Consider the following 12683-nt stretch of genomic DNA (forward strand, 5'->3'; position numbering starts at 1 on the left):
ACACATTACTGCAGAAACACATGGCCAGGGCAGCACTGTTCATAAAGGGGAAAGAAAAGTAAACATCAATCCTGATGCCCTCTACGTAGTGCCTAAGAATCTCAGGAACTCCTGAGATAAAGGACATATACAGTGACTTACCACAAAAATACTGTGTTCAATTCACCTGATCAAACTACTAAAAACATCAAAAAGCAACACAGAAGGAAGGTTCAAATAATGGTTACTCCTTGGAAGTAAACAGAAACATGAAGTCACGGTGGCAGAAAACTAATCCTACCTACTAGAAGGCTGAAGTGGGAGGATCAACAGTTCAAGGCAAGCTTGGGCAACTTCATGAGACTATCTCAAGAAAGTCAAAAGGAAAGCCTAACAAGAATGCACAGACGGGGTTGGGGATTTAGCTCAGTGGTAGAGCACATGCCTAGCAAGCGCAAGGCCCTGGGTTCGGTCCCCAGCTCGAAAAAAAAAAAAAAAAAAAAAAAAAAAAAAAATGCACTGACTTCTATATTCAATACCTAGAAACGCAAATAAGACCAGCATAGATATACAGATATGTGTACAATACAGGCAATGTCATCTTCTCTACCTGGACAGTATATATACATATTCATTACTGACATTTAGCCATCTGTGATGCCAGGCATGTAGTCCTAGTTCTAGGGAGACAGAGGCAGAAGAGTTGATGAGTTCAGGACCAGCCTGGTCTATATATCATGTCCTAAACTAACCAGGGCTACACAGGAAGAACCCATGTGTCTAAATAAATAAATAAACAATAACAAAAGACAAATTCAGAAAAAATACAAGTAATTGAGTCATGTTCAAAATCCACCTGAGTAAAACGGGTAAATGTGTGTACAAGTAAGACAGAGCCACAATATTATTTAAATCACATTTCTGAATCTGACTTGATGGTACACACTTGTAATATCAGCATTTGGGAGGTAGAAGGAGGAGGATCAAGAGTTCAAAGTTATCTTCAGCTACATACAGAATTCCAGGGCAACCTGTCCTATATGAACCTCTGATTCAAAAAAGAAAATTTATAGTCCGGCATAGTGGTGAATGCCTTTAGTCTGGAAGGGAAAAACAGGTAGAGTCTGTTTGACATGGTGAGTACCAGGTCAACCAGAGCTATATAAAGAGACCATATTCAAAAAAAAGGGGGGGTGAGAAAAGAAAAATTTTAAAATGATGGCTCAGCGAGCAAAGGTACTTGCCCCCTAGTCCCTGGAAACCATGACGCCACGAGAATCAACTCCTACAAACTGCTCTCTGAACTTCACAAGCTGCTGTAACACATGTTTCCACACACATACACAAAATAAATAGATAAATGTAAAAGAAGCCCGTGAGCAAATTGTATGAACAAATGGATATTCTGCAATGGACTAAAAACAATGAAATTCACTTGAAATGCTACCTTTCTCATGTTATAATTTGTCTCAGATGTAGTTCTGAATTTAAACTAGTCTATTTATAGCATTTGATAACTGAGTTAAAGCAATCCTCCACCTGTTCTTTAATATTCTTATATATGTTTTCAAAAAAAAAAAAAAAAAACTTGGTTTTTAGTGTTTTGTGAAGGTTTTGTTGTTTTTAAGACGAAGTATCTCACTGTTTTCCAGGCTAGAGGGAACCCATGACTGTTGTACAATTATAACAGGATCGTGGGCTATGCACCACTGCACCAGAGCCAGGATAAATATATAACATAACTAGCTTCACACCTATATGGGTGGCTAATGTATACACCTACAAAGAACCCTGCCCTTCAGTTTGTGTATCACAGCAATAATGGGGCATTTGGGGAGGATGTTGGGATGTTGTTGTTGCTATTGTTTTCCTTCATTACCCAGACTAGGAGCAACCACGAGATCCTCTGGCCTCAACCTCCCTAACTGGAATTTCAGTCTTACCTTGAACCAGGTAAGATTCAGCACCTTTCTTCTTTTTATTCATTTATTTTAAAATATTTGTTTTGGTGGTACTGGAAAGTGAACCCAAGATCTTACGCATCCTAGGCAAATGAACCACCTCCAGTGTCTTTTTTGTTTTGTTTTCTAAAGATTTTTCATTTTTATGCATGTATGGGCATCTGCATGCATATCTGTGAATCACATGTATGCCTTATGCCTAAGCAAGCCAAAAGTGGGCATTGGATCCCCTAGAACTGGAACCAAACCTGGGTCCTCTGCAGGAGCAGTGAGTACTCTTAACTTCTGAACCATCTATCCCCAAACTTTGAGGTAGGATTTCATTATATAGCGCTGGCTAGCTATGCAACTCAGACTAATCCTAAACTCATAGTAATCCTATAGTCTTAGCCCCTGTAGTGCTGGGATTACATTCTCAGCCACCTTACTCAGCTAAGACTCAGTTTTCTTTAAAAAAAAATAAATAAAATAATAATAATAATAATAACAACAACAACAACAACCTTTTGAGTTTGGAATGGTGACATACACCTGTACTCCAAGCTCCTGGGAGGAAGAGTCAGAATAAGGTTCAAGGAGAGTCTAGGTTATGTGAGATGGATAAAAGCAAGTAGGAAAGAGAGAAGAGAAAGATTTTAATAAAGAAAAAATTACAAATAAGCAAAAAATGTACGTGTACTTTGTGGCAAATTTAAAACTTAGGACACATACTGTATACCTGCTAGCAATATACTCATTTAACTCTTAGGAGGTGGACAGAACTGTCATCAGCTCCACCTTACAGATAAGGACACTCTGGCACCATAGTCTTATGCAAAGTCACAACGTAAATAAGAAAAGCTTGGATTTAAACCAAGCCAAAAATCCCTTCCTAGCTCTTAGAAACCTATTATGGGGAGAACAGATTGTGTACAGGTCTTTGGGGACACGGTGAAAGTAACACTCTCCTCCAAAAAACACACTAAAAGCAATTATCACAGTCTCTAAAAATCATAAAGACTGGCACAGATAGTAAAACACAAAGGAGCAGAGCAGATGATGATATATATCTGTATATAAAGTTTATTCATCTCAACAATGTAAGAGGTAGCCAAGCATGACAGCACTTGGGAGTCTGAGGCAGGAAGATCACCATGTGAATTCAAGGCTAGCCTAGGATACACAGTGAGTTCCAGGACAGCCCAAATTACAGAGTGAATGCTTGTCTCAAAAAGAAAAAAGAAAAAGGTCTGAGAACCCTTGGAAAATGACACAATTATAAATCAAATGATTTAGAAAATGAAATGAGGCTGCAGTTTCTGATTCATATTCCTTATTGAAATAAATATAGACTATTACAGGAAAAAGACCTCAACAAAACCATCCTAGAATCTGGCCAAGTCCCCAGGTTTCTGACCTTTCTAAGATCTGTTCCTTCGGTTTTGTACTTTCCTTTCTGCTCTGGCAAAAAGTCAACTTATTTTCTTGAACTAATACTGAGTAATTACTCATAGTACCTAATTCCTACAAACAGGAGAATTCTACATCAGTAATCCTAAACTGGTTTCTACTGCTCTAAAAAATACTTAAGACTAGGTAATTATTTTATTTCATTTTGAAACAGAATGTCACTCCGTAAACCTGGCTCAAACTTCCAGTGACCTTGAGCTAGGATTACAAGCATTCACAAACACATAGTGAGACCCTATCTAAAAAATAAATCCATTAAAAAAATTAAACTAGTGCTATATTTGATAATTTAAGAAGTGTTTGTCGGGGCTGGGGATTTAGCTCAGTGGTAGAGCGCTTACCTAGGAAGCGCAAGGCCCTGGGTTCGGTCCCCAGCTCCGAAAAAAAGAACCAAAAAAAAAAAGAAGTGTTTGTCAGGTTTTCCACTGTAGTCTATTTCCTTTGGAATTAACTATTTTGGGAGGAAGCTATCTGAGGAGACGAAAATACATTTTTAGTGGGCTGTTATTCTTCTGAAACCTGTGACTATGGCACTATTCGGAAAGGGGTCTTTGCAGATGAAAGTAGGTTAAGATCCTTAAAGAGATCATCCTGGATTAGAGTGGGCACTCAGTAGAGAGAAGGGAAGACAATGCAGAGAAGGGAATACAAAGACAAGGCTGAGAGGCAAAGATGCATCCATCTTTAAACCAAGAAAGGCAGGCAAGGATGGCTGACAGCCACCAGGGGCAGGCGTAGAACAGATTCTCCCTAAGGAGCCCACTCTCATGACTCCTTGATTTCCAACTTCTGACATCCAAAGCCATAAAAGCCATCTAAAGTTTCTATTGTTTCAAACCACCCAGATATTAGAGGGAGCACTCCTAGGAAGCTAGCCTAACTCTGTTGGATAAATTTTCACTGATGAGTTTTGTTTTATGTTTACTTATTTATTTTGTGGGCAGGAGATTCAAGCCACAGCTTACAGGAGGTCTTAAGACATTTTGAAGTCAGTTCTCTCGTTCCACCAAGAGTTCCCAGGGATCAAATCCAAGTAATTAGGCTTTCCAGCAAGCCCTGCTATCCACTGAGTCATCTTGCTGCCCCAATGCACAATTAGTTTTGTATGTCTAAGTGTATGTATAAGTACACATGTGCAGGACACTGGCATATGTGTACTCATGTACATATGTAGGAGGCCAAGACTGGTCCCGAGCAGCTTATGGGGTTGCTGTTAACACCTCTCCTGCTTTCCTCCTCAGCATAGTGCACCTGCTCCACAGGTAAAGGTGTTTCCTGACAACCCTGACAACCTGAACTATCCTCAGGGCTCAGATAACACAGAGGAACAAGAACCTACTCCTACCAATTGTCTGTCCCCTGACTTATACCCACTCCCCACACATAATAAACAAACAAATCGATGTTTTTATTAAAATATGAAGAAGCTGATTTATTTCATCATTATACCGGACAGATTTCAACTAAGTTCAACTGACTGTTGAGCCGCTACTTTACTTCATGTGCTGTATCGACAACCCTAAGAGTCTAGTTACAAGTAAGGCAATTGCAGCCAGCAATCTCAAGATTCAGCTAAGAGGCAGACTTAAGGACATGCTGGTCTCTCAGTGGTCCATATGATCTTTAGAGAAGTTCCTCATAATAATTCTAAGAGCTCATCTGCCCTTTGTGCTATGTTGACTCATGCACTGGTGGTATAACTTCGAGTGCCTTATCAGTGCTCATGACAGAAGCCTCAAAGTGGGCTAGCTGTCACTTTATTCTTCATAGCTACTCCATTATAGCTGGGCTTGGGGGAAGACTGGTAAGGCATACCTGTAAACCTAGCACGCAAGAGGTGAAACAACAGGATTAAAATCTCAAAACCGGGGGACTGGGAAGATAGCTCAGCTGGTAAAATAATGCAGAATCTACATAAAGTCGGGTGCAGAAGGAAGCTAGAGAGATGACTCATCAGTTAAGGTTACTGGCTGTTCTTCCAGAGGTCCTGAGTTCAATTCCCAGCAACATGGTGGCTTCTGATGCCCTCTTCTAGCATACAGGTACACCCACAGATAGAATAATCATAAACATAAAAAATAAATCTTTAAATAAAAAAAAAAAAGTCAGGTGCACTAAGAGCTTGTAATCCCATCCCTAGAGAGACAGAAAAAGATACCTAGGGTCAATGGCCAGACAGCTTAGCATAATCAGTGAGTTCTACCTCAGCAAGAGACCCAGTCTTTAAAAAAGAAAAGAAAAGAAACAGTGGACAGACAGTATAACTGAGGAATTACCAAAGGTTATCCTCTAGTCCACACATGCACAAAGACTTCAAAGATAGCCTGGACTACATAATGCAGCCCTATCTCCTTTAAAAAAACAAAACAAAACAAAAATGCATTACTTGGTAGTCCAGTGCTGTAATACCAACCTTGGGAAGTGAAGGCAAGAGGATCAGAAATTCATGTGCAGCAAATCAACTATCTGAAACCATGGCTCAGGGGTTGGGGATTTAGCTCAGTGGTAGAGCGCTTGCCTAGGAAGCACAAGGCCCTGGGTTCGGTCCCCAGCTCCGAAAAAAAGAACCAAAAAAAAAAAGAGTATGCTAGAGCATGATGAATTTCTAATTGCCATTTGGAAGACTCAAATGCATATCCAGCAGAGTACCCTACAGCTTCCCACTAAAATCTTTTCTTGTGGCATCAATGATAGTAGCCTACTTATTTTTTGTATCACATGCTTAAATGTATCACTATTCAGAAGATATTAACTCACAGTACCATTATTTTCCAAATGAATGGCACACCATGCCAAAACTCACACATAGGCAGAAACTGATTCAAACCCCAGGAGAGGAGGGGCTCAGGCTGAGAACCCAGTAGCAGACTTGCCTAACATGTACAAAACCCCAAGTCTGGTAAAGGGAAAGAATATTTTGTTTGTTTTGCTTTTAATAGATGGGACAGATGATTTCCAGGGGTCACTTCATATTGAGGAGCTATAAACAAGACAGATGTTGGAGGCTGACATCATATTTTTAGATTATAGTATAATTGTATCTTCTTTCCTTTTCTCCTTTCTTCCTCCAAACCCTCCCATGTGCACATACCTTCAAATTCATGGGGTAAAGATCTTAATGTAAGACTACAAATTTTCCATTAGTGGGGGGCTTCAAATCACAACTCAACTAAACTTAAGATGAAACCACTTAACACAGAATACTCAGTGACCTGAAAGCACTAATATAATATTCCTTTTCCTACTACACCTGTATATGAAGGTCCTTTCTTTAAATCTACTTCAACCAAATAAATAGTACAAGAAACTAAGTGCAGAAACAGATAAGAACTAAGATGTCTTCCATTAAGCCATACATTAAGAGAGTTGCAAAAATATAAAACAATGCCATTCTTTACACTAAGAATTCTTATTTGGAAATAATATATACTTAGGAATGCTGAGTTTATTATTGTTCTTATTTTTTATTTTTTAAAAAAGACTGTATTATTCCTAAGTACATACGTTTCTAGGCTGTCTGTAGATGTGTACCTGTGTGCTGGTGCCTGTGATAGTCGGAGGTACTGGATTCTCCTGGAGATGAGCTGTATGTAGTTGTGAGCTGCCCACATGGGTGCTGGGAATCCTACTCTGGTCCTCTGCTCTCTCCAAGTCTGGTTATCACTTTATTGAGACAGGTTCTATTGTATAACCTGTTGTGGCCTGAAACTAGTTAAGGAAGACCAGGATGCCTCAAACTGACAAAGATCTAACTGCCTCTGTTTCCCAAGCACTGGAATTAAACACATGTATTATTATCCTTTTTAAGTAGGATTTTTACTAACACTGATAGATGTTGCCCACATAAACAACAGCTCCCAGGTCATTAATAACTTAATAGTCCAGGAGCCTGGAATAACAGCTCAACAGTAGAGCATGTACATAATGTATGAGGCTCTGAGTTCAATCCCCAGCACAAAGAAAATAACTGCCTAAAAAGCAAAATATTTAAGAACTGCTATTAACCAGTGAGTATAAATAGAGAAAAAAGAATGCGCAATTCCAAAAGAAACTGTAATGTCACATAAGAAATACTGTCTTAAAATCTATATGATCGGGGTTGGGGATTTAGCTCAGTGGTAGAGCGCTTACCTAGGAAGCGCAAGGCCCTGGGTTCGGTCCCCAGCTCCGGAAAAAAAAAAAAAAATCTATATGATCAATATATTTTTTGGTTTGGGGCAATAAGCCTAAAAATAAAAAATGTTTTGTTTATTTATGTGTATGAGTTTTAGTTGCATGTACGTATGTGCCTGGTGCCCAGGAAGGTCAGGAAAGGGTGCTGAATCCACTGGAAATGAAGTTACAGATGGCTGAGGGCTGCCGTGTGGGTGCTGGAAACAGAAACCCGGGCTTCTGAAAAAGCAGTAAGTGCTTTTAACCACCGAGCCATCTGTATAGTTGCCCTAACCCACTGAAGTTTGTGAGAGAGAGTGTGTGTGTGTGTGTGTGTGTGTATAGTGCGTGTTGCACACGTGCTCTGAAATGTGTTTTGTTTTCTAAATGTGTATATTAAATGTGTGTCTGTTTTGTTTTGGTTTTTTTTTTCTTCTCTTTTTTTCGGAGCTGGGGACGGAACCCAGGGCCTTGTGCTCGCTAGGCAAGCGCTCTACTGCTGAGCTAAATCCCCAACCCCGTCTGTTTTGTTTTCTAAATGTGTATATATTTGGTTTGTTTTATACAAGGTCTCATTATGAAACCCTGACTGACCTGGAACTTGCTCTGTAGACCAGGCTGGCCTTGAACTGAAAGATTCACCTGTTTCTGCCTCCCATTTGTTAGTAGAATTAAAGACATGAGGCACCATGCCAATCAAAAGTGAATTATTTTAATGTGCCCTGGGAAAATGTGACTTGTGAAAGATGACAAAAAATGTTTAATTAACACAAATACAGAGGAAGGCTGACCACAGACTAAAAAAACTAAAGAAGACTTTGTCTTTATTTAATTGGTAGAAAAGGAATAGCTGAATAAAATTAAGACTTGAAATTTTAATTTATATTTCCTATATCATAATTCTAATTTACTCAAAATATTTTTAAATTTAAGTTTTAAAGATGGAGTTCATTTAATGCTTTTTTTAAATTTAAGTTTTGTTTTGGTTTTTTTTTTCTTTTCTTTTTTTCGGAGCTGGGGACCGAACCCAGGGCCAAGCGCTCTACCACTGAGCTAAATCCCCAACCCTAAATTTAAGTTTTAAATGGAGTTCATTTAATGCTTCATTCAGTTAAAAAAAAAAAAAAGTGTGACTCAATAAGTATTTGTATGTAAGGTTGGAAATATGGTACACCCAATTAAGAGCATGTACTGCTCTTCCAAAGTACCCAAGTCCTTGAGAGTTCAGTTCCCAAAAGCCACATCGGGCATCATGACCACATGTAACCTTAGATCTCAGGATATCTAATGTCTCTGATTTTTTTTCAGGCATCTATACTCACATGCATACATCCACACACATACACATCATTTAAAATACAAAATGTTTTTTGAAGCTTTTTATGTATGTGAATGTATAAAAATACATTTACAATTAACAGCATGACCTCCCGCTTTTTTAAACGGACACTCAGGGATCACAGAAGTAGAGCTTGTGCTTATGTGAGAGGCCCTGGGTTCATTCAATTCGACACCAGCACATAACAGATTAAAATAAAACCAAATAAGAAGTTCAATCTCTTTCTCTTCTCTGTGATGGTCTATTTTGTGGTCCTGGCCCTGAACGCACACTGAACCTCCTTGGTCGCCACCCAAGCACTGGGATCACCAGCATGAACACCACACTCCAAAATAAAGCTCGGGGTTTTTGTTGTTGTTGTTGTTGTTGTTGTTGTTGTTTTGTTGTTTTTTTTTTTCAGAAAGGGTCTCTCTAGTATGCCTGAAACTCTCTCTGTGGAGTAGACCAGGCTAGCCTCAATTGCAGACATACCTGCCTACCTTGGCCTTTCAAGCACTAGTATTAGAGGCATGTACCACCACACCTAGCTAAAGTTGAAATATTAAAGGCTTTTGATTTTTAAAGCGTATGGGAAATTCGCATGCCCCAAGTGTACTGCAAATAAATGAACTCTGTAATAGTTCTTTGTGTCTAATCTTAATCTCTTTGTCTCACTATCCACTTTTAATTCCCCTTCAGCCAATAATATAATGCATTTCTAGAATAAACTACAATGCTTTCAGCTCTACTCTGCCCACACAAAAACAAAATAAATCCATGATGGGGGCCCCAGGGATTAGCTGGGAACTGCCTCCAAAAACCTGAGTGGCTAGTCTTCCAGTCAATCACATACTTGGCAAAAGGCCCAACAGATGGAAAACAGACTTTGAAACCAGCTAGTCTATACCGTATGACAATGCCTTTCTAAAAACAGTGTATTTTACGATCTGTAACAGCCTTTTCTGTGTCTGTCTCTTTAATGAAAATAGAGTAACTTTCTTACACCACTATAAACAAAGGGTTTTTGGTGGCAGGAGCATAAATTCTTTTCTGTGACAAAGATATGCACCACATACTCAGAGCAATAAATAAGCAACCATATAATCCTTCGTCATTTATGTTATATCCAGAAGTACTGTCTGTCTCACACTCAAAATTTAGATGGACTACAATTACACTTAACTTTTAGGAATTAAGATGCCTGTTACCAAAAACTACTTTGACGACTGTTCACATGAATGCTTTTTACTATGAACCTTTGGAAAACTGAGTGCAATGAGCGAAGTATCCCCCCCACTCCACCCTCCCTCTTTCCCTCTCCCTCTCCCCACCTTCACACACACACACACACACACACACACACACACACACACCAAGAAGTTAATGCATACTCCTAACACGGGTCCAATTTAAAACTTAACACGTTGCACACATTTCTCATAAACAATTCAAGGGGTGACCCTAAAACAAGATCACAACAGAATTGCTTCCAAAAGTTAAGTTGCCTATGTTACACCTCAGCCCTTCTAAATTGGCTTACACAGAACCATTCGGGTCAATCTGAAGAAGTGACACCACCGATAGGAGGCAACCAAGAGGGCCAAGCCCAACAAGAACAAAATTATGACAGATGCTAAGGGAACGCTCCAATTCTTGCCACCTCCTGCTTCCTTCACCTGGCCCATGCAGAAACGTTTCTTAAATTTACCCCTTGGTTAGAATCTGGCGCCGGCTTTCAAACACTTCTGAGCGTGCTGCTATCAAAGTGAATTAGCGAAGGGAGAGGGGACTGTTGCCCCCTGATCGTGGGAGGGAGGAGATAAAGCAAGGAGCGGTTGCTGGGAGACAAGCCATCCTAGCGTTTCCGAGGCCACTCGGTGTGCCCAGAACTCCAACCCTGACAGTCTTCACTCACATCCCTTGTTGGACTGCGTCGCCTGATGGTTAGCGCTCTTGGTACCGGGGAAGGCCCACGCGGTGCTGATGCTATAAAAAGCTCAGGGGGAGAAAGGGAGAAAAGAAAAAGGAAGGCGGGCAGCACACAAGCCGGGGAACTTACCCAGTTTCTTCCACATGGCGAGGTGACAGGCGAGGAAGCCTTTGCGGATGGCAGCGCACACCTTGGCGGGCTCCGACGAGGTGAAGCCTTTCTGCTTCTTGATGAAACCCCACAAGTGCTCCCGGGCAAACTGTGCCGCCTCCCGCCCGCCGTGCCCGTCGCACACAGCGAAGAAGGCCACCGAGGAGCGGCGGCGACAGCAGCGTCCAGCGGGTAGCGAGGCCGCGGCGTCCGGGGCAGGGTCGCGGGCCGCCGCCAGGCCTTTTCCCGATGGCCCGACGCCGACGAGAGAGGGGGTCGCCGGCAGCCCGAGCGCCCGCCGCGGTACCGGCGCCGGCTTGTCCTCCGCAGCGGGCTCGGGTTCCACCACAATCTGAGTTACGTCCTCCATGTACTTCCTCCCGCCCTGGTCAGAGAAGACGCTCACTCCCAGCGAGTACAGCCCCGCCATGGCCGGCTGCCCGGGATCCCGCCGTTCCCACGCAGCCCGCCGAATTCCGAGGCGGGAGACACACTCGCCGCTCGCCGGCCAACTATTGTTTATCTTCGACGATGCCGAGAGCGAGGAGGAGGCGGTCCCCGAGGTGGGGGGGGCGCGTGATGTCGGGACTTGTCCGCGAGAGCTGGGCCGGTCGAGTCGCGGGCGAGCGGAGCCGAGCAGCTGCGCCTGCGCATTGCACGAGCTCCCCGCCCGCGCCCACCACACCAATCTGACGTTCTCACCCCGCCCGCCTGTGATGTCACTCGGCTCGCTTAGAAGGACCAATCAGGAGTCGAGGAGAGCGAGTTCGCCCCCGCCCTCCTTCCACCCCCGCTTCAATTTGCAACCGCTGCTCTGGCTCCGCCTGCCGCCTGCGCGAGCGCGCGCCTTGCCGGGTTTGTTTTCTCCAGCCTAGGGCTTCTGTGCCCTGGGGGTTTTCCGCTGTCACTGAGCGGCTAACTCCTCAACCCGTCACCTTTTTTTATTTTTCCTTAAATCCCTAGGGTAAGACTTCTGGTTTTTCCCCTGTAGTTCTCTTGCAGAGCCAGCTTTACAGGCTCCGGCCTCCTGCGATTGTGGAAAATTTGCAGAGGTCAAGGGTGGACTCGACCTTAACTCCTTCAAGCGAAATGGCGCGAAAATGCCCTTAAAAGTCGTTGGTCCGTGCGCTGGACCAGGGTAGCGCGCGTGAACTGGCTTGGGTGGGACATGTCCGGCTGGAAGCTAAAGGAAAGTGGTCGAGTTTACTTAAGACTTGGGATTTTCCACCGCCAGTTATGCAGTCCTATTTTCCGAGATAACGTTATGTCGGAGACCTGTCAGCGAATTTAATTCCTAGCAATTCTTATTCTTTACAGCACTTTTTTAAAAAAAGGTTTTTTTGTTTGGTTGGTTGGTTCTTTTTTTAGTATTTTTCCTCTTTTCAGCCTCGTTAATACTTTTTCGGACTAGTCTTGAATACAGCTATTACTGCAGAATCTAAGTTACCGTTTGGAAAAAGAGCATACAACAGACTCTCCATGCCCTAAGGTCTGTTATTTCCCTCTATTCACACAGAAGGTGACAGTCCAAACAACAAAATGCTTGCTTTTAAACAGATTCCCACGAAATTGAAATAAGTCCTCGAGTGATCTATTTAATTGATTGTCTTAGTACCGTATTCTTTTGAACCAGTCAAATTAAAGTTAACCTGTTCCTTTGTTATTTCCCACACAGCCTTTGAGATTTCACACGGAATAGTAACAATAGTGGTGGGAATTTATATACAGCAGCACAGGAAATGCA

At 42.1% G+C, this 12683-nt stretch overlaps 1 protein-coding gene across 1 annotated transcript in view; it reads right to left on the reverse strand.

The window, feature by feature from the left end:
* Positions 1-11604, reverse strand: part of Ppm1d (protein phosphatase, Mg2+/Mn2+ dependent 1D) — a 35434-nt gene extending 23830 nt beyond the window's left edge. Inside the window, exon 1 of the mRNA XM_032912382.1 lies at positions 10919-11604. Coding sequence (XP_032768273.1) covers positions 10919-11369 — 451 coding nt within the window. The 5' untranslated portion in view covers positions 11370-11604. The remainder of the gene's footprint in view (positions 1-10918) is intronic.
* Positions 11605-12683: the final 1079 nt, after the last annotated feature.

This window comes from Rattus rattus, chromosome 9 (genome assembly GCF_011064425.1).
Source record: "Rattus rattus isolate New Zealand chromosome 9, Rrattus_CSIRO_v1, whole genome shotgun sequence".
In the NCBI taxonomy this organism is placed as follows: domain Eukaryota; kingdom Metazoa; phylum Chordata; class Mammalia; order Rodentia; family Muridae; genus Rattus; species Rattus rattus.